This window comes from Rhinocladiella mackenziei, assembly GCF_000835555.1.
Source record: "Rhinocladiella mackenziei CBS 650.93 unplaced genomic scaffold supercont1.1, whole genome shotgun sequence".
Taxonomy (NCBI): domain Eukaryota; kingdom Fungi; phylum Ascomycota; class Eurotiomycetes; order Chaetothyriales; family Herpotrichiellaceae; genus Rhinocladiella; species Rhinocladiella mackenziei.
Genome location: NW_013550604.1, coordinates 1,160,415 through 1,181,012, shown reverse-complemented (window position 1 = coordinate 1,181,012; position 20,598 = coordinate 1,160,415). Strand labels below are relative to the sequence as shown.

The following is a 20,598-nucleotide window of genomic DNA, read 5'->3' as shown; positions in this document are numbered from 1 at the left end:
TTCGTGATTGGATTTTGCGGATCAAGACCTACTACAGCATTTGGATGTCGCCTTTCAATCGTTGAGAATATTCAGAACTTTCCATCTATGAATGTTTGTTCCAACCTGTGATCCCACACCCCAACCGGTGTTTGCCCGAATTCCAGTTCGATGATTTCAAAAGAATGGACCTCGATCTGATTGTAAAGAACGCGACGATTGTGAGCCTTCCCCCCAAATCTGCACATGCTACACAAGGCTCATCCCTTGAGTAGGTCACGGCCGCAGAGATCCTTCAACCAGGGCTTTCAATCGGTGTGAAATCGGGCAAAATCATCGCAATCGCTCTAGACTTAATCGCCGGCCCTCATACCAAAGTCATCGACGCGGAAGGCGCCTACGTGACTCCCGGTGGCGTCGATTCTCACGTTCATCTGCACCAAGACAATGCTCCAACCGGCGACAAATGGCTTTCTGGATCACGCTCTGCACTGGCTGGCGGAAACACCACGATTCTGGCATTTGCCTCGCAGAAACGGACGGACGAGTCCTTATTTCCCGTTCTGGAAGAATACCACAATCGCTCCAGAGGACAAAGTTACGTCGACTATGGATTCCACTTCATTCTGACCCGGCCCAGCGAGACAATTCTCCAGGAGGAACTGAAGGCCATGGTCGAGCAGGAGGGCATCACCAGTGTGAAGCTCTATATGACCTATCCAGCCATGAAACTGGGCGATATCGACATGTTAGAGATCATGATGCGAGCCAGGAAACTAGGGATGTCCACCATGATTCATGCCGAGAACAGTGACATGATTGACCTGTACGTGCCGGTCTTCAGTTCAGCCTCGCAAGAACGAGAATTCTGCTATCCCTTTGCTCTCTTCTTACACAACACTAATACCAACGATTGGAGTGAGCAGGATAACCACCCGTCTTCTCAAAAGCTCTCATACGCTTCCCAAATACCATGCCATCGCGCGCCCTCAGATCGCTGAATCCGAAGCAACCCATCGCGCCATATCCCTGTCCACTCTGACCTCTACACCCATTCTGATTGTGCATATGTCCTCGTCCGTTGCGCTCTCTCACGCTCGGAAGGCCCAGTCCAAAGCTCTCTTACCTGTCCACGCCGAAACATGCCCTCATTATATGTATCTGCTCTCCTCAAACCTTGCTGCGACCAGTATTTCTCACACCGACGAACACGGCCACACCCACTCGACCGAGGACAAATGGGCTGGGTCACGCCATGTATGCGCTCCTCCCCTGCGCCATTCCGAGTCCGACTTGCAGAGTGTTTGGGATAGTGTGAACAACGGCACCATCACCGTCATCTCCTCCGACCACGCGCCCACACTCTACAATTCCCCTGCGGGCAAAAGGAAGCCTCTTGCCGATGCCCAAGTCACCAACTCCGTGCCGACTTTTGCGCAGATCCCGAATGGTTTACCGGGATTGGAAACACGACTTCCGATTCTTTTTTCTGCAGCTACTTCCCCTTTTGCTCCTGAGGGTCGGACACTCTCACTTCCGAGATTCGTCGAACTGACATCGTTCAATCCGGCCAAAATGTACGGTCTCGGCGGAGAAAAGGGCAGTATCGCGCCCGGCTACGATGCGGACCTGGTTATTTGGTACCCATCCGGCCACCCGGACGCAGAGACGACGATCACGAACGGTATCTTGCATCATAGTATCGATTACACGCCATTTGAGGGCATGAAGGTGTGTAATTGGCCCAGGTACGTGTTGTTGCGGGGCGATGTCAAATGGGATCGCAATGTGGAATTACGAGACGGGCATGGGAAAGGAATTTTAGGACAGCAAACGGATGGGAGATTCTTGAAAAGAGGGAAAGGAAATGTCCTAATGGGGAGGGTCGGGAAGACGCCAGCGGGGATGTTGGAAGGGGAGAGGGAGACGTGGATGTAAGTGAGAGACAGGAGGATACGCCGTGTGATGTACTGTAGATTGGTTTAGACGACAGATGAACATAAAGGTCTCGCTATATGCAGTATTCAGGTCCCTGTACCTTTGTGTACATTCTTCTCCCTGAACACACTGGCTTGTAAAGCCGTTTTCACGTCAGGATTGCTCCGTGGAGTAAATATCGAGGCTGGGTGTATGTCAAGAGCAAAGAATACTTTTGATCCGGATGAACATGTACGATCTGTCGTGAGAGGTATTCCATTTTCATCCATCACTCGATCAAGTATGACTGACGGGGAGTCTCCAATCCAACTGAATATCATATAAGCTCAATTGTCACCAGTGCGCTTTGGAGGTCATCAATCACCAAGCCACTCACTCATATCCTTTTCAGCTCGCAACCTCGACCTCGACTGTACATCTCTCTCTGATTATAGCCATGCAGAACGAAGCCCCTTCTTCACTGCATTCCTTAATCTCCATGAATCAACCAGTCGAAACCCAACTGAATCTCCAAATGCCGAACAGAATGCTCCCATCCATGAATCCTATTATTCGCCTGGCCCAACTCGCTCGACTCCTTTTTGTCCTCCTTCTTCCCACATTCCAATTTGGCCACCCAATCGTTGTATTTCCATGATTTTGAAATAATCTTGTTGCAGTCTTTCATTGCTGCGCAAGCGGCTTTTATTGCGGCGCTCGAGGGAAAGGATCTCTTCTTTTCGCGCTTGGAGTTGGAGAAACAAAACGTCGACTTCACCGGTGTTGTCTTGTCGATATCAGGCCTTGGGGTGGTTGGTTTAGTGCGACTGTAGCATTTTTTGTCTCGTCTGGAGAGTGTGCAGTGTCGTTGTCGAGCGATAATTGCCGAGTGCTGCTGCGGGTGTGGACTTGCTTGTGGATTCGGTCAAGCGTGCCTTTTCGGGTTCTTTGGGTGGTCGAGCAGGTTTCTCCGGAGGTGGATTATCCTGTTTTCTGGGATCAGAATATTCTATATTGAAAGTGGTATTCGCTCTTACATCCCTGCGCTTTGAGCGGACAGGCGGCCTAGCCATTCCTTTGTTGCAGCCTTGCGTTTTAGGTAGGGGAATTCCGAGTCCTTTCAGAGTAGCGATGAAGGTCGAATGGGGTTTTTGGTCTGCAGTTCTGCGACAGAGAAGGAGAAACTTTTGTTCTTTTAATGAGCGTCGCTGGATGGAAATATCACTTCAGACGGTGTTCAATGAAAGGGTCTCCAGGCAACCAACGCAAAAGGCAACATCATAGGCCATTATGAAGCTCAATTAGATTGTGACTGGTCGATATATGGCGCAGCCATGGGGAGAAGGAGCTTCGTGGACAGCTCATCCCAAGTAGAGCACTCTTTGACATAGAAAGGCATCTCGGATGGTAAACGACTGACGACAAGCGGCTGGCGACAATTGGAGAACAAGGCTCGTCAAAGAAAGAATTTCCCTCATGGCAAAATCCAAGTCAAAACGAATATTTGAAGATATTTGTGCGGGGGGCCCATGGAACATTGTCATTTTCTGCGACAAAGCAACTTGCCTTCAACAACTCACGAGGCTACCAGTTGAATCGAGGTTGGGGAGACGGCTGGGCAAGTCCAGGGACAATACTCTGCATTGTTCTAGGGAAACTTGGCGTTTCTATCATGGGAAATGAGTCCAAATGCCTCTTCCGGAGATCATTGTTTGAACAAACACGGTTGTTCAGAGAGGGCTGAGAAAAAGGGGGGAGGAGATTGAGGGTATTATGTCAGCACCCTCGGCTGTCGATGATGCCATCCCACATCCGCCGTGGAACCTTTTCTCTTCGAGAAACAAAATCTTCATTCCTTCGCTGCCTATACGCGCATTTTCAGGTGTTGATCGGAAGGCTTCTTCTTTCCAACCATGGCGAATATTTCTAGGACATCCATTCGTCGTCTGGCAACCACAGCGGTGCGCGCTGCGGCCGCTGACTCGGTCAATGCTTATGGGATCCGTGTCTCCAGAGCTCAAGGCGTGGTCAATTCCTTGACCGGAGGTATGCTTCCAGCACGACTTCAATTTGCGACGCTAATGGGTGCTCAGCTATTGGAAATACTCCTCTAATAAGATTACAGAAGCTCTCCGCACAAACGGGCTGCAATATTCTGGGAAAATCCGAATTCCAAAACCCCGGTGGCAGTGTCAAAGACCGGGCGGCTTTATATGTGGTGAAAGATGCCGAAGAACGAGGACTACTCAAACCGGGGGGAACCGTTGTCGAAGGCACAGCTGGCAACACCGGCATTGGCCTGGCACATGTCTGCCGGGCTAGAGGATACAACCTGGTCATCTACATGCCCAATACACAGTCACAAGGCAAGATTGATCTTCTGAGACTCCTGGGAGCTGAAGTCTATCCTGTCCCGGCCGTGGCATGGGAGAACCCGGAAAATTACAATTGGCAAGCCAAACGGCACGCGGAAAGAGTTCAGAAGGAAGATCCCGAGCATGGTGCCGTCTGGACCAATCAATTCGACAACGTTGCCAACAGAAGGGCACATATCGAAACGACCGGTCCTGAAATCTGGGCTCAGACCGATGGAAAAATCGATGCATTCACCTGTGCGACTGGAACTGGCGGGACACTAGCGGGCACAACGCGATATCTGAAGGACGTTAGCAACGGGACCGTCAGGTCATTTCTCGCCGATCCTCCTGGCTCCGTGCTCTACTCCTATGTTACTTCCGGTGGCCAACTCAAGGAGAGAACTGGTAGTAGCATAACCGAGGGTATTGGGCAAGGTCGAGTCACGGACAATTTGAAGCTAGAAGTCAACGAGGTCGATGGTGCCCTTCAAATTTCCGACGAGAAGAGCATCGAAATGGTGTATCGATGCCTTGACGAAGAAGGACTCTACCTCGGTGCCAGCAGTGCCTTGAATGTGGTTGCTGCCAAAGAAGTCGCCGAGAAACTGGGGCCCAATCATACTGTCGTCACGATCCTTTGCGACGGAGCCTATAGATATGCAGACCGCTTATTTAGCGACAAATGGTTGAGAAGTAAAAACTTGAGAGGTGCGATTCCCCCACATCTGGAGAAATACATTGTCCTACCATAGACGTATCGAATCGAACTTCCCAACAATCTGGATCAACGCTGGCATGGGGTTGAGATCGCGGATTCGCTCGGCGCGGCATTGGATCCGGACACTGCTCACTCTCCTCCGCGCCGATACATGGCCTGTTTAACGAATGGACGCGAGAAATGAGATGAAGTCCAAGACCTCTTTCAACAAGCCAATGTGAAGCACCGCTGTCAGCTGGAAGCATTGCTGTCTTCTCAATCAACAATTGAACCCGACGCCTTTCGGGGTCATCTGATTTCCCAGCAACAAGCACCATGTATTCGATCCCCAGCAATGAGTATCGCCATTCCGATCTCTCCGCCGCGAGAACCACTCGAGGTTCTCTTCCACAATTTACTTCGTACGGTTGAACCGATCCATCCCTCTGCCACTCAGATACCATAACACTGAATTGCTTTGATGACGTATCCCGGAGTATGACACACGTTCTGACAATTGTCGATGAGAATGGAACCGTTTCCGGAACAGTCGACATTCTTCCACAGGTAACATTCTGCAAACCAACCGGTACACTCAGTGATCCAGACACTATACATTCCGATGATCAAAGGTTGGCACTTGGTGGTGACGGGGGAGACAAGTTGCTCGACGCTCGGCTCCCCGCATCCCGCAGTATTGAAATTGAAGATGCAGCATTCAGTGCAGGTGGAGCTAGGGAATTTCGTTAGAAATCAAAATGAAAATCATCTATCAGGGAAGCTCTACTTACCATCCAGCTTGGTCGGCGGGCTGTGAGGCAGGACAGTCATTGGCGAGAGTGAGGTTGGAAGGCATGGCCATCGCAAAGTTGACGTTGGAAGTGTCGGTGAGGGTGAAGATGAGCCACACAGCCAAAAGGCCTGTGATGACGTGGTTCTTGAACTGCATGATGAAGGTTGGTGCGAGACTAAAGATTGATGGTGACGACGCACACGAAGGAATTCGCGACCCGGGGTGGGACAGAGTTAGCAGAGAGCAAAAAGGGAACGAAGGAAAATGTGCTATCCACGAAGATGCAGTCGCGCACCTGCAAAGATGTCGTGGTCTGTCCGAGATGTGAAGAGTGAGGATCTCACAATGAGTGTGACGTTCACTTCGCTTTGACCGTCCACCAATCTCACTCCTCTTGATACTGCTGTCGACCAGAGTGAAGACAGACCTCGCATTCTACACATCAAAGAAATCGGAGCCATGATGGAATCGGAGGTCCAGAATCCAAAGGCGCTTTGATTCAAGGTGGATGTGAATGTGAGGCAACATCAATCGAGGTAGACGAAGCAAAAAAACATCTCATTTTCACAATAACACTGATGGCCTTCACATTCACAGCGACGCCCTTTGTCTTCCTTGACGGGCAGATCCCGTTGACTGTGTCAGTTCGACTCAAACTCAGAGACCAAAACATGCGAGACGATGTGAAGGTGAGGCATGGACATGTTTATATTCTGATCATATCCGGCCTACCCACCAGCGGGCAGCCCTTCCCACCCAATCCCCACGTCTATAAAGCCTGCTCATCCATTCCCATCAAACAATATCCCGAACTTGAACAAGCACGTAACAGCAATAAAGCAAAAGAGTATAGCAGTGCGTTTTTGGGATCGAAAGAGATTTAAACGCCAAGAACAGATATGGCCGTAGAGTACTGGCAACAAATTTTATCCGGTTTCAGTAAGTCTCCCCGTTCCTGTAGACAAGTCGTGCAGGCAAAAAGAAACCATAAAGCAGAAAAAAAGATTGGAAAGTCGACCATCCGACAACTTTCCCGGAAACGTACAGGCTCATCGTCGTTTCCGTCCCTTTGAGGGCTCCCGTATAACGCCATTTAGTGCTTCGCGGTGACCTTTTCACCGGTCAATTTCTCCACGGCATCTTTGGCCCTGTCGGTCACCATTCGTTAGTGTCGAAGTTTTTCAAGGGTTGACGGTACTTTCGAACACGGGTCGAGGGAAAGAGGGAAGGGAATCATACATATCACCCAAAGCAACCATGCAAATTGTCTGCCAAACACCGAGACCAATACGAGGAGTAACGCCACGGTACAAACCCTTGATACCATTGGTGTTGTAGATGTACTTCAGGGTCTTTCCGACAGTCAAGTTCTTGGGTCGGTTGGGGTCTTCGGTCTTGCTCTGCATCTCAACACGAATGACTTCGATGGGCTGATTCCAAGCAGACAACCCCCCACCAAGGCCACTAGCCAGGATCTTCTCGAAGCTATTGAGCTTCTCACCACCTTCCTTGCCAGAGACCTTTCGGATACCGGTCTCCGCCAGTCGGGACAGACCGAACCGAGAACCCCAGTTGGTAGTCTGTCGAATGGCGACGGCGTTGACGCCTTTGTTGATCCCCCGGATACCTTCTTTTCGGTAGATGTCTGCGAACGTCTTGAATGTCGAAGGAGGTTTCACACCCTGCGCGGCAAGCTTGTGCTGTGTGATTTCAACCGTCTTCATGCATGTGCAGAAACCCATGGTCGCATAGGCTTGGGCGACGCCGCCCACCATGCCTCCAGTGATACCGGCGACAAAGTTGTTGGCGCCGAAAGTCTTTGCATAGTACTCCGCTTCGGAGGCGACGAAGAGAAGGACGGCGCCCTTTGTCGAGGCTTCGATCCAGGCCCAGGGAATCAGACCTTGGTAGTCTAGTAGATACAAAGTCAGCCGAGGTCCTTATCAGTTGTTCTGGCATCTTGCCGTTTCCTTACATCCAAGGATACCACCCCGACCCCATATTCTCACCATCGCACCAGCAAAGGTGTCGGTTCGGTTGGCGGCCATGGTAGTCTTGATGACTTCTAGCGGTTGTCCTAGAGTGGTCACCTCGAACATATTCAGACCAGCGCCGAGGAGCAAATTGCTGAACTTGACGGGTTTCTTCTCAATCTTCTGGACCGGTGGTGCAGGCGCCATGACTGCTTGAGCGGACATTGCTAGAAGGGTATTTGCTATTGTCGGGCCCTGACCAAGGGAGGAGGTCGGCTTCGTCGCCTGGAGAGTTTAGGTTTGAGATTAGAGAGAGGAAAGGATAGAGTCGAGATGGGGTCGTGGTTGAGGAGAGGAGATTCGAAAGATGCAGGAATGAGATAGCCCGGTCAAACAGACACCAGAACGGAGATTAAGGAGACGGTGAGGCTGACAATCCTCAAGTTTGGGGGTCGGAGTTTTTTTTTGTTCAGCTGTTTCGGTGAAGGAAAAACAGAGAGACCCGGATTATAATTATCGTCCTTCGGCGCAGGCTGCTCGACCGTTTGGGCCAAAACAAGACTAGGCAGACCTTTTCGGCGTGTTGAACGGACATCAATTCTCATCCCCCTCTAAGCCCCCATTTCCTATTAGCCACTCTAAGTAACCCATAGGGCTTAAACTTCGGAATCGGCCTCCTAAATGGTGGGCCGTGTGGTAGGAAAGCCGCCAGGGTTACCGTCGGGCCACCCCAACGCTCATCTCAACGCCAGACAGCTTGGGGGGGGGAAAGGGTGAATCCATGAGCACGCTTGAGCCTCAGTCAGCTTGACGTCGCACACAGCTGGAACATGTCTCCGGGTGAATACGAAGTTGCCAAAGAATACACGTGAACCAAAAATTAAAAGTGCTTTGCAGGTCCCGAGATCTAAGAGCGCTCGTCAATCAAAGGGGCCGACTGAACGGCCAAGTTTGAATCCACTCCCAACCATACCCGACCTCTATTGCCCATCACCATCCCCCTCCCCCAACCTTTTAGACCTACACAAAGTGTGTTTGCATTGTACATCTCTTTATCACCACAACAAATTACAATGTAGCTCCGACAAGTTTGGCGTAAGCTTCGGTGCTGAAGGACTTGGGTCGCTCAATAGGGGCACCTAGGGCGCGGTCGATGATGAGTTGAGGCAGGACACCGAGAGCACGAGAGACGCCGAAGAGGACGGTGTAGTAGTTGGCCTCAGTCAATCCATAGTATTGCAGGAGGACACCGGAGTGCTCGAGTCAAGTCAGCAGCGAAACCCTGGTCAGTGTAACAAGGTGACTTACCGCGTCCACATTGGGGTAAGGATTCTTGGTCTTGCCGTGCTCGGTCAAGACACCGGGTGCGATCTTGTAAACTTGGCTCACAAGCTTGAACATGGGGTCTTCAGGAAGTTTGCGAAGGGCGAATTCACGTTGCGACACATAACGAGGATCGGTCTTGCGAAGAACGGCGTGGCCATATCCCGGAACGACACGACCACCATTGAGAGTAGCCCAGAGGTAGTCGGTGATGGCCTTGTCACTGAGATCATCACCAATGGTCTCCTTCATCTTCGTGAGCCAGTTCAACACTTCTTGGTTGGCCAATCCGTGGAGTGGTCCAGCCAAGCCGTTGAGGCCAGCGGCGAGGGAAAGCATCGGGGAGCTCAGAGCGCTGCCGACCAGGTGAGTGGTGTGTGCGCTCACATTGCCACCTTCGTGATCAGAGTGGATGGTGAGGTACAAGCGCATGAGTTCGACAAAGTCGGCCTGGTCACCATATCCAAGCTGGTTTGCCAGGTTGTAGCCATAATCCTTATCTTTCTGAATCGGAGCCACCTTGCCATCCTTGTATGCGTTGCGATAGATCTTGGCCGCAATGGTGGGCAGCTTCGCGATCAGGTTCATGGAATCTTCAAAGGTGTATGACCAATAGTCCTTCTTGTTCATGCCCTTGGCATAGGCTTTGGCAAACTCAGAGGTATGTTCGAGAGCGACCACAGCAATGGAGAATTGGGCCATAGGGTGCATGTCGCTGGGGCAGCGGTCGATGAGCTCCTCGACATATTTGGGAAGATCGGAACGAGCGGCCCAGTCAGCAGACAGATCGCGGACCTGTTGCTCGCTGGGAACTTCACCCGTGAGGAGAAGCCAGAAAAGGCCTTCTGGCAATGGCTCCTCGCCGCCTGGGGCCTTGGGGAGAAGCTCCTGGCATTCGGGAATGGTCTTCCCCCGGAATCTGATACCCTCTTCTGAGTCCAGGACGGAGCCTTCCCAGACAAGTGACTTGATGCCTCGAGCACCACCGTAAACTTGATCGAGTGTGACTTCGCCAATGACCTTGGAACCATAGTCCTTTCTTAGCTTCTTGACTTTCTCAATCTCTCCAGGAAGCTTAGCGGCGAAGGCCTCTTTCAGGGACTAGAGTACGCATAGGTCAGCAGGAGAGCTCCACCCCCTGGGATAGATCTCGCTCACTTGGGTGCTTGCGCAGCGGACACCATTGAAGGCAGCTCTCTGGACGAAAGATCTAGAGTAAACGGAAGAGGTACGTAGCAGGGAGCCTCCAAGGCGAAGTGAAGAGGCCATGCCGATAGAAAGAAGAAGAAGGAGAAGTCAAGGAGAGAAGAAACAAGGAAAGCTTCACACACAGAGAGAGAGAGAAAGAGAGAGCGCAGGCAATTGGGGAAAAAAAAAAAATAAGAAAAGTGAAAAAAGTTATGGTGATAAGGAGGAGAGCCATAGAGGTGAACGGGGGGAATTTTGACCGGGGCCACCCTTGAAGCAGTTGGACCATTGGGGGGTTTGTCTGGCAGCCAGCTTGCGAGTCTGTAGCCCGGGAAACGGACGTCACACAGTAAGAAAGGGCCAATGCACTCTCACTCACATCAGTTAGATCGTTAGCGAGCGAGGCTTGGCCCATAAGCACCGTGAGGCCCCGTAAATATTTTTGCCCCACGCGGTCCGCGTCCTCAGCCCCGATGACCATTAACCAGCCAAAAAAGGCTCACCGAGGAAACTTTGTAGGAAGGAAGAGTCGAGCTTTCGCACTCCGAAAAAACTCCCCATCGACCCTCGAAGCCAAGTCACGTGTTAAGCCCAAGTGCGGCCGTCTGGCCGCTCTATGACTGGATCCATCAGTCGCCAGGCAAAGTCTTTTTCCCTCTGCCGCAAGTGCCCAAGTTCAAATCTCCGCTTCCTTTCTTCCAACCTCTTCTACCTTAATTTCACTGCTTCTTCTTCATCCTCTCATCACATTTGGTTTCATCTATCCATCTCCTGTTGCGCACGTAGCGCCATCACTTCGTAATCACTCCGTCCAGTGTATTTCTCTTACTGCGCTGGGTCGATAGGCTCCTCGTTCCTGCAATTCCCATCCGCAGGCATCCTTGCCACCAGGACCGTAGAAGTCTGCGTCGTCACGGTATTGAACGGAGAAAGGGACCCCCCAAACCTACCGTTTTTGCATCTCGCATCATTCATTCCCACTTCAACTGTGTTTGAAGTCTGTAAGACATCTGCCGGCAGCGGAGGGGAAAAAAAAAAAAGAGAAACAAAAAAAAAAAATTGCTACCTGCACGTCGCGGTTGACCACTGCTGGACCTAAGTCACCGTCCTGCGAAGAATTTTGCACCCGCCACCCCGATCATCCATCTAGCCAAATCATCCTCTTTGCAAAGTACTCTTGACATCAATCTCTGTAGGGAGATCCCCTGGTCCACCATGTCGTCTGCAGTAGCGGAGCTGGACTCCATTCTCCAGTCCATGCTCAATCTCAAACCTCCAGGAGTGTCTGGTTCCAAGATCACGGCGATCACCTCACTGTGTACGGCCAACATCCAAGTACGTCGATTCCTTTCCTGCGTCCATCTGTCCCGCTGACCTCATTCGCAGTCTGAGTCCGTCCTCATCCAAAAGATCTACACACACTTCAAAAAGACGCCGGGAACACACAAATTGGGAGTACTATATGTTGTAGATTCGGTAACACGACAATGGGTAGATCAAGCCAGAAAGACAGGCCAACAACTGGGTAGCGGAGCTCCCGATGGGACCTTTGCTGCTGGTGTGACTCGAGTAACTGAATTACTTCCCGTGCTCATGAACGACATCACCGCAACAGCCCCAGAAGATCAAAAGGTATGGTTACGTTCACTGTCATTACCGTGCGACCTGGACACCAAATGCGTATTGATCACTTTGAATCACGGCGCTGAAACACTAAACAAACATCCCGCCCGCCGCGTTCCCCTTTCTATCTACCCATCTCAATGAGTGGTACTCACCTTTTTCCGCTTCTTGACAGGTCAAAATAAAGAAACTCCTTGAGATCTGGGAGCGTTCCAACACTTTTCCGGCGCCTTTGCTTGCATCACTCAAAGAAAAGCTTGATGCCCCAGCCGTCAAACGTGAGCTCTCACACTCTTCTCCTTCTCCTATGTGCCGGTGGGAACCGTCTGACCTTTTTATTGTAGCATCAACGACCCCGGAAGGATCGCCTGCCCCCGGTTTCGTTCCCCTCGGTCAACAAGGAGCATCTAACAGTATGAACACAGCCGCCCCTCAACAAGATACGTCTGCCATCCTCGAGGCTCTGAAGAATATGGCAAAGCAGAATGCTGCATCACAGCCACCGGCCACCGCCCCCGCGCAAGCTAGTTTGAATAATCTATTAGGCACGCAAAATGGGACCCTTCAGACGAACAGTACCGTAAACCCAGGCCCTGCTCCTGCTGCCGCCAGTGGGCAGGCTGTAAACCCGCTGGGAGCTCTTTTTGCTGGATTGAGTAATGGTGCACAAAGTCAAAGTCCCGCGAATGTTCCTCAGAACCCTCTTGCCACTTTTCTTGCTCAGCCACAAGCTCCTGTTGCGGTTCCGCAGCATCCTGCTCCTATAAGTCAAGATGCTCAAGCGCAAGCTCAATTTCAACTTTTGCAGCTCTTGGCTGCTCAAGGCGTTCCTCCCGATCAATGGGCCACTGCTCTTCAATTGTTGAATATGCAAGGTGCCAATGCTGGCGGCGTGAATGGCTTACCGTTTCCGCCTCCAATGTCATCCAACAATTGGGTCGGTCAGGCTCAGCCCGCCGGGCAATCACGTGACGCCCTCACCCGCTCTCCTCCCAGTCAGTATCGACGACGATCTCGCTCGCCTGGCTACGATAGACGACGAGATTTGTCTCCCCGACGCCGTCGGGATAGTCCAGGACCAGATCAGTATCGTAATGATCGCGATGGTCGTGATGGCCGACGCGGCAATGACTATCGTCAACGAAGCCCTGGTAGGGGACGACGCCGCTCTCCCACACCTCCCAGTGATACCAAACTCCCACCGCCAGGCCCGAAGAATGTATCATGGGATCCCTCGCTACCGAAGGGTCACATCAAAGTGTTCAGTCGGACCTTGTTTGTGGGTGGTGTCACTTCTAACGAAGCTCACTTGCGATCACTATTCAATAAGTACGGAGTGGTTCAAACATGCATTGTCAATGTCGATAAACGCCACGCTTTCGTCAAAATGATCAATCGCCGAGATGCCGAGAATGCCCGTGACGGGATGGAAGACTACAAATCCGGAGACACACAACTACGAGTAAGTCAATTCTCTGAAACCGAGAGAAAAACGAAATACTGACGGTTTTTTCTTTTTTTTTTTTTTTTTCCTTGCCAGACCAAATGGGGTGTCGGCTTTGGACCACGTGACTGCAGTGACTACCAAACCGGTATTAGCATCATTCCTATTGATCGATTGACGGATGCCGACCGCAAGTGGCTGCTCACAGCCGAGTATGGTGGTACGGGTGGTTTGGCGATTGCGCAGGGAATGGTTGTAGAAGAGCCGGATATTGAAATCGGTGCTGGGGTTTCCTCCAAAGGTGTGTTCCGGTTGCTTTTCCGTTTTGTACATGGGTCTAACATTGATCCCACAGCTATGAGTCGGCGTATTGCGACCGATCAAGGTGGACGACGTGGACCCCAGTCTTCTCGCCAGAATGTTGGACGTGACGATAGACACCGAGACGACGATCGCCGAATGGACCGAAATGACCGGCAGGTTTCGAGCAATACAAGTGACAATAATGGTGCGATGCCTGCCATGCCCTTTCCGATGAACTTTGGAAATATGCCCAACGGGATGCCTATGCTTCCGCCGGGTTTCCCGTTCGCTCCATTCCAGCAACAGAACAAACAGGACTAAAAGAGCATGTCTGCACATGAATGAGGCGACATTGGATGGAGCCTTGGGCGAAAAAGGTTTTCGGCTGTGACAACTCAGTGTGCCCTTTGGGATGATACCCCCCCTGTATATGATCTTGATTCGTGCATTTCCAGGCGTTGTGAAGGAGGATGAGGTTTCTGTCTTGATGGACAAGAAGAGCCTCATTGGTAACGGTCACAGGTGGATTGGGAGGGTTTTTCTTATCTCAAATTAGCCTGCATCTAGGGCGCAGGTTGTCTTCCAAGCTTTTCGATCGGGGATTGTTGGAATTTTTCGTCGGTGAACAGAGCTGAACTTGCTGTAAAGACGGAGGAATCTGCTTTATTGGCATGGGCGTGGCTTCAAGGACTTCAGGTCTCATATTAACTCGCTTTCTCTGTAACCACCTCCTATTTAGACCATTGACATGTCTTTTTTTCATGTGGCACTGGATAACAATTACAAAGTGGGTAGCACGTCGCAGCAAAAATATTGCAGATACATCGACAATCATTGATCAATGGATCACTTAGCACCTTCTCCCCACATGTTCTAGCACGTGGATGGCTTAAGCAAAACGGAGGGAGTCTCCGAATGTCGCACAATCATCATCAACTTATCGACTAGGCCTGTATCGATTTCTTCCTGCGAGGGGAATATAAAAAGAGGTTCCAAGACAAAAGGCTCCTGTGCGAGCCATCAATCTCACCATGCCAAGTGCTCAGCAACACCGTATCTTCGAGCCAGGTGGTCTGCTCTCTGGATTGGCATTGAGGGACCTCCCACCCGCTAAGAAAGCCATACACCTACGAGATTGCGGGGGCTAATTCCGAGCCATCACTTGCAAATCCGCTTCAACTTCTTCCTTTGCGCTCCGTTCTTTTTTTCCTGCTCATTCACACTCTTACCCATGCGGTACCTTTAATCTTCAAGCATATCCCACATCTCCCCACTCTTGTCGACAACAGATACAGGGATATCATTTTTCCTCGGCCAGAGCCGCCTGCTGTCGAAGCAACAACCCTTGCGCGTGGATCGTTCCTTCCGGACAAATATACCTCCTATCAGCTGCTCCCATCCCACATCCTCTCTGGTCACCTCCTGCGACATTTACATTGTGTTCCTCATGGAGTGGACATAGTATCACCCTTTTACATCCCCTGATCCCATTCAACATGTCAGACATACCATCTGACGTGAGTTCGGCGGGATCTATTCCCGCCAAACGTCCTCGTCCTCCTCGCATTCCAGTGAGTGACAGTGACAATGTTCTCACCGAGAAGCCCATGCACCACAATGGCCATCTGTTCCGCGAGAAAAAATTTTCAAGGATGGATGAGGATGAAGAAGAGGAAGATTTGGACGCCCTGATTGAAGAATTGGAATCTCTTGATCCCGATGCCGAAATTGAAGCAGAGATCGAGACAGTGGGAGGCGCCCGAAACGTACCCGAAGAGATGCTTCAGACCGATACGCGTGTGGGCCTGATCGAACCAGAGGTCGTCGCCAGACGGAAAAAGTATGGTCTCAATCAGATGAAGGAAGAGAAGGAGAATTTACTGTTGAAGTTTCTGGGCTATTTTGTCGGTCCTATTCAATTTGTCATGGAGGTATGTATGAAGATTCGTCATTATAACACGCCGACACCCATCTCGGCGATGCTGATGCTGACACTTTGTCCCCCCAGGCGGCCGCCATTCTTGCCGCCGGCCTGGAAGATTGGGTGGATTTCGGTGTCATTTGCGCCTTGCTCCTCCTCAACGCGACTGTCGGGTTCGTTCAAGAGTTTCAAGCCGGCTCCATTGTCGAGGAGTTAAAAAAGACCTTGGCTCTCAAGGCTGTGGTGCTGAGAGAAGGCCGTCTAATCGAAATTGAGGCACCAATGGTGGTTCCTGGAGATATCTTGCAGCTCGAGGAAGGCACCATCATCCCTGCCGATGGCCGTATTGTGACGGAGGATGCCTATCTCCAAGTCGATCAGTCCTCCATTACCGGCGAGTCGCTGGCTGTTGACAAGGGCCTGGGCGACACCTGTTATGCTTCATCGGCGGTCAAGCGCGGAACCTCATTTATGATCGTCACCGCGACCGGAGACAATTCGTTCGTGGGTCGGGCGGCGGCATTGGTCAATGCCGCCTCTGGCGGCACCGGCCATTTTACTGAGGTCCTTAACGGCATCGGCACCGTTCTGTTGGCGCTCGTGGTGTTCACTCTCCTGGTCGTCTGGATCTCGTCATTTTACCGGTCCAACGATATTGTCACCATCCTCCGATTTACGTTGGCGATCACCATCATCGGAGTGCCGGTCGGTCTGCCTGCTGTCGTCACCACCACGATGGCTGTGGGTGCCGCGTACCTGGCAAAGAAAAAGGCCATCGTCCAGAAACTTTCCGCGATAGAGTCCCTTGCTGGCGTGGAAATCCTGTGCTCCGACAAAACCGGGACCTTGACCAAGAATAAACTATCCCTCCATGAGCCATACACTGTTCAAGGCGTGGAACCGGAGGATCTCATCCTGACGGCTTGCCTCGCGGCGTCCCGGAAGAAAAAAGGCATGGATGCCATTGATAAGGCATTCCTCAAGGCACTTCGTTACTATCCTCGAGCGAAACAGGCCTTGTCCAAATACAAAGTGGTTCAATTTCACCCCTTCGACCCAGTCTCCAAAAAGGTCAGTGCTGTGGTGGAATCACCGCAGGGTGAACGCATCATCTGCGTCAAAGGGGCTCCATTGCCGGTCCTTCGAACCGTGGAAGAAGACCATCCCGTTCCCGAGGAGATTGATGTCGCATACAAGAACAAGGTTGCCGAGTTCGCAACTCGGGGCTTTCGATCCCTCGGTGTCGCTCGAAAACGAGGCGACAGCTCGTGGGAGATACTGGGAATCACGCCGTGTGCCGATCCACCTCGTCACGATACAGCAAAGACCATCAATGAAGCCAAGTCATTGGGTCTGTCCATCAAGATGCTGACGGGAGATGCCGTGGGGATTGCGCGCGAGATTTCAAGACAATTAGGACTGGGAACCAATGTGTTCAATGCCGAACGCCTCGGACTCGCTGGTGGCGGTACGATGCCTGGATCCGAAGTCTATGATTTCGTCGAAGCCGCGGATGGATTTGCGGAAGTCCTCCCCCAGCACAAATATAATGTGGTGGAGATTCTACAGCAGCGTGGTTACCTAGTGGCCATGACCGGTGACGGTGTCAATGATGCTCCTTCGTTGAAAAAGGCCGACACCGGTATTGCCGTCGAGGGCGCTTCCGATGCAGCTCGTTCAGCGGCCGACATCGTTTTCCTGGCCCCGGGCCTTTCCGCCATCATCGACGCCCTCAAAACTTCTCGACAAATTTTCCACCGAATGTACGCTTACGTCGTTTATCGCATTGCTCTCTCACTGCACCTGGAAATCTTCCTGGGCCTGTGGATTGCCATCCTCAACCAGTCTCTCAATTTGAAACTGGTGGTCTTCATCGCGATCTTTGCCGACATTGCAACGTTGGCAATTGCCTACGACAACGCCCCGTACTCCAAAACTCCAGTCAAATGGAATCTCCCTAAACTATGGGGAATATCCATTCTGCTCGGGCTGATCCTCGCTGCTGGCACCTGGATCGCGCTGACCACGATGATAGTGGGAGGAGAAGATGGAGGCATCGTACAAAATTTCGGCCATACTGATGCTGTTCTTTTCCTGCAGATCTCCCTTTCCGAAAATTGGCTGATCTTCATTACTCGGGCCAATGGACCTTTTTGGTCCAGTATCCCGTCATGGCAACTCACCGGAGCAATCTTACTGGTCGATATTGTCGCCACATTCTTTTGTCTCTTCGGTTGGTTCGTTGGTGGAGAACAGACCAGTATCGTTGCCGTGGTCCGAATTTGGTTGTATTCGTTTGGAGTCTTTTGTGTCATGGCTGGAGTCTATTACCTTTTACAAGACAGTGTTACGTTTGACGACATTGTCCATGGAAGAAAATCAAGGGGCAACAAAGTGCTGAAGAAGAGAGACATGGAGGATTTCCGTGAGTCAACCCATCGACGTTTGACCCGCCGGACGCTACTGACCAAAAATCCTAGTTGTATCATTGAACCGCGTATCCACCCAGCACGAGAAGGTCGCATGATGGCAATCAATTTGCTGCGGGTTGTTTCCACGCCGCCAATGGCCAAAAAGGACGCCTTCGAGTTGACCCTTTCCGCAAATCCATGCGGACTTGCTCCATAAAACAATTTCGGTACTGAGACCATGAGATCCAGAAGGGGAGGGTTGAAGCATGTCTTCAAGCTTACCCGAAACGATTGAACCCTCCGAAACCCCCTTCTTTCAGAGCCTCAGCTTCCAACATCCATCGTTGGAGCAACAAGTCAAATCCGGATTCTCTCAAATACAAATACGACGGAAGCAAGTCAAAAATTATCCATTGAGACCCGACGATGTTCCGACCATCGCATAATCTCCAAACATGATGACGCCTTTTATCGATAGACTGGGTAGGCCGGGAGGGACATTTGAAAATCACACACAACGCAAAGCATGACAACTGGTAGCGATACCAAATTATCTGATATTATTTCAAGACAAGAGATGATCGATGCGATACCCAGTACGAAACATTGAACTTGAGCGATGGCGCTAATTTTATGGTATTTTTTTTTTTTTAAAAAAAAAATTGGTTTCGTTATAGGTGAGTGGCGAGTCACTCCGCTGTGACTGTTGAGGCCAGAAGCAGGAGTCATAATCCGTTTAATAATATTATGATGGTGAGCGAAGCCGACGACAACGAGGATGACCCTGAAAGCAATGAAAGAATGTTTTTAGCTTTAGTTGCTCAGGGCCCTTAGTGTCACTGGGAGAATATAGTCGACAGCGATGGAGAAAATAGACGGGAATGAATAGGAATGAATGCGTATGAGTCGATGGGGGATAACGAGATGAACAGGGTGGTCTAGTGGTCATGGGAAAGAGATTCAGCCTCAATCATTTATTCAACAGTCAACGTGCGTCAAGGGCTAAGTGACTACCTGTCTTTCTTCGACCTTCCATGCTCTGAATCGTTGAGAAAAGAACAATTCATTCAAATTTTCCTTTACAAGGAGCAGCTGAAATTGACTGTCGTGCACACAGGATGATATCAATCAACTCGTTTGTGGAAAATATACTAGGACTCATACTTTCTCGTCTCCAAGAGATTTTGGGATCTGATATTGAATCTAAATTTGATTCTGAATTCCGAAGCTTTTCTCCGTCCCTTCTCATTGCCTCACAATCTCACAAGTCTGCAGATCTCTGCTCGGACAGTTTCGCATACGTTGATTTGGGCCCTGACGAATAACTAGCGGCTTGTATATCCACCGTTGGCGAAGAGAGTTTGGCCTTCATGAAAGAGTCAGCGAAAAGAACGTACCAATATAGGTCGCATAACTTCGCATGCGTTGGAGTAAGTGTTGGAGAAATGAAAAGTTGAGGACTTGAAAATGCCGCCTCAACTGGTCATGATTAGATAGATGGCAGGTTGGGTTAATGAAAGGAACAGGGCGGGATTGTGTTTCCTCCTTCGTTGTTGATGAGGATATGTAAGTAACGTACCGTTAATCCACGCACCCTCGGTGCAAAGAAACTTGAAGATGGGGGCAATATCTTCAACAAGCGTCAATCGTCCGCCGATGGCGTTGGACTTGTGAAATGCTACGGCTTCGGGGGTTTCTTGGCCGTAGAAAAATGCTGTACCGAATATCAATCAGAGTCTCAGGACGGGAAAGAAGGGGTGGGATGGCACAGATGGTAAGGGAGGAACGGGGGACGGGGGAACAGGGAAGAGGAAAGTTCTCGTCATTGTGATGATAGATAAGTCGAGGATGATTTCTGTGGCGGAATTGGAATTGTACATGGGTAGGGGATGAGGTCATGCGGTGTTGCGTCAGGTTGGGTCAGGTTGGCTTACGAGTGTCCTATGGGTTTTCAATTGTTAGATACACTCTAAGCAAACAGAACCAAGCGGCAAGCGTATCAAATATAGAGTCCTTACCATGGGTCCTGGGGCAACAGCATTCACACTGATTTTCTTCGGCATCAGCTCCTTACTCAGACCTTTCGTGAAGAACTCGACCGGCGCCTTGCTGCCTTGATAACTCGTATATAGAGGCGTATAGGCCGCCAACAAGCTCGTGACGGTGTTAATGATCTTGCCGCCCTCGCCGACTCGCTTCGCCGCTTCTTGTGTAATGAAGAACGCCGCTTTAGAATTCACGGCGAACATCTCATCATATTCGGCTTCGGAAACGTCGCTGAGCGGCTTCTTGAGCACCTTGCCCACCGTGTTGATCACGATGTCGAGCTTGCCGTTGAAGTCCTTGGAGACGGCGTCGAATAGGGCAGCAACGCTGGATGCGGTGGTCAGGTCACCCTGATAAGTTTTCACCGTGATGTTTGGGTATTTGGACGTGAGGTCGGTGGTGAGTTGGTCTGCGGAGGACTTGGAAGCGGAGGAGTTGTAGTGCAGGGCTAGATGGGCACCGTCGGCCGCGAAAAGGGTAGCGATGAGAGCTCCAAGGTTCTTGCAGCCGCCAGTGATGAGGGTGATCTTGCCGGATAGAGACATTTTGGATAGGAATGAAAGGGAGGGGATATTGAAAGCTGTTGAGGGGCCTGGCTCTTGATCTTTGTCGGGAGGCACTTA

General features: G+C 50.9%; 8 protein-coding genes across 8 annotated transcripts; 4 read left to right on the top strand and 4 right to left on the bottom strand.

Moving 5' to 3' along the window:
* Positions 1-164: 164 nt before the first annotated feature.
* Z518_00416 (dihydropyrimidinase) lies at positions 165-1,917 on the top strand (the record flags this gene model as incomplete). Its single annotated transcript, XM_013421019.1, has 3 exons — positions 165-200; positions 255-805; positions 906-1,917. 3 exons carry the CDS (start codon positions 165-167, stop codon positions 1,915-1,917), a joined length of 1,599 nt encoding a protein of 532 aa, XP_013276473.1.
* Positions 1,918-3,809: 1,892 nt separating this feature from the next.
* Z518_00415 (cysteine synthase) lies at positions 3,810-5,005 on the top strand (the record flags this gene model as incomplete). The annotated part of the gene is made up of 2 exons (XM_013421018.1): positions 3,810-3,942; positions 3,990-5,005. The coding sequence occupies 2 exons, from the start codon at positions 3,810-3,812 to the stop codon at positions 5,003-5,005; spliced, it is 1,149 nt and encodes a 382-aa protein (XP_013276472.1).
* A 398-nt stretch (positions 5,006-5,403) lies between these two features.
* Positions 5,404-5,899, bottom strand: Z518_00414 (uncharacterized protein; the record flags this gene model as incomplete). Its single annotated transcript, XM_013421017.1, has 2 exons — positions 5,404-5,683; positions 5,742-5,899. The coding sequence occupies 2 exons, from the start codon at positions 5,897-5,899 to the stop codon at positions 5,404-5,406; spliced, it is 438 nt and encodes a 145-aa protein (XP_013276471.1).
* A 937-nt stretch (positions 5,900-6,836) lies between these two features.
* On the bottom strand, positions 6,837-7,941 carry Z518_00413 (mitochondrial DNA replication protein YHM2; the record flags this gene model as incomplete). The annotated part of the gene is made up of 3 exons (XM_013421016.1): positions 6,837-6,891; positions 6,983-7,655; positions 7,719-7,941. The coding sequence occupies 3 exons, from the start codon at positions 7,939-7,941 to the stop codon at positions 6,837-6,839; spliced, it is 951 nt and encodes a 316-aa protein (XP_013276470.1).
* An 843-nt stretch (positions 7,942-8,784) lies between these two features.
* Positions 8,785-10,308, bottom strand: Z518_00412 (citrate synthase, mitochondrial; the record flags this gene model as incomplete). The annotated part of the gene is made up of 3 exons (XM_013421015.1): positions 8,785-8,973; positions 9,025-10,140; positions 10,198-10,308. 3 exons carry the CDS (start codon positions 10,306-10,308, stop codon positions 8,785-8,787), a joined length of 1,416 nt encoding a protein of 471 aa, XP_013276469.1.
* A 1,134-nt stretch (positions 10,309-11,442) lies between these two features.
* On the top strand, positions 11,443-13,918 carry Z518_00411 (uncharacterized protein; the record flags this gene model as incomplete). The annotated part of the gene is made up of 6 exons (XM_013421014.1): positions 11,443-11,562; positions 11,614-11,859; positions 12,026-12,128; positions 12,195-13,312; positions 13,391-13,595; positions 13,650-13,918. 6 exons carry the CDS (start codon positions 11,443-11,445, stop codon positions 13,916-13,918), a joined length of 2,061 nt encoding a protein of 686 aa, XP_013276468.1.
* Positions 13,919-15,093: 1,175 nt separating this feature from the next.
* Positions 15,094-18,146, top strand: Z518_00410 (plasma membrane ATPase; the record flags this gene model as incomplete). The annotated part of the gene is made up of 2 exons (XM_013421013.1): positions 15,094-15,528; positions 15,606-18,146. 2 exons carry the CDS (start codon positions 15,094-15,096, stop codon positions 18,144-18,146), a joined length of 2,976 nt encoding a protein of 991 aa, XP_013276467.1.
* A 1,258-nt stretch (positions 18,147-19,404) lies between these two features.
* On the bottom strand, positions 19,405-20,520 carry Z518_00409 (uncharacterized protein; the record flags this gene model as incomplete). The annotated part of the gene is made up of 3 exons (XM_013421012.1): positions 19,405-19,643; positions 19,864-19,870; positions 19,948-20,520. 3 exons carry the CDS (start codon positions 20,518-20,520, stop codon positions 19,405-19,407), a joined length of 819 nt encoding a protein of 272 aa, XP_013276466.1.
* Positions 20,521-20,598: the final 78 nt, after the last annotated feature.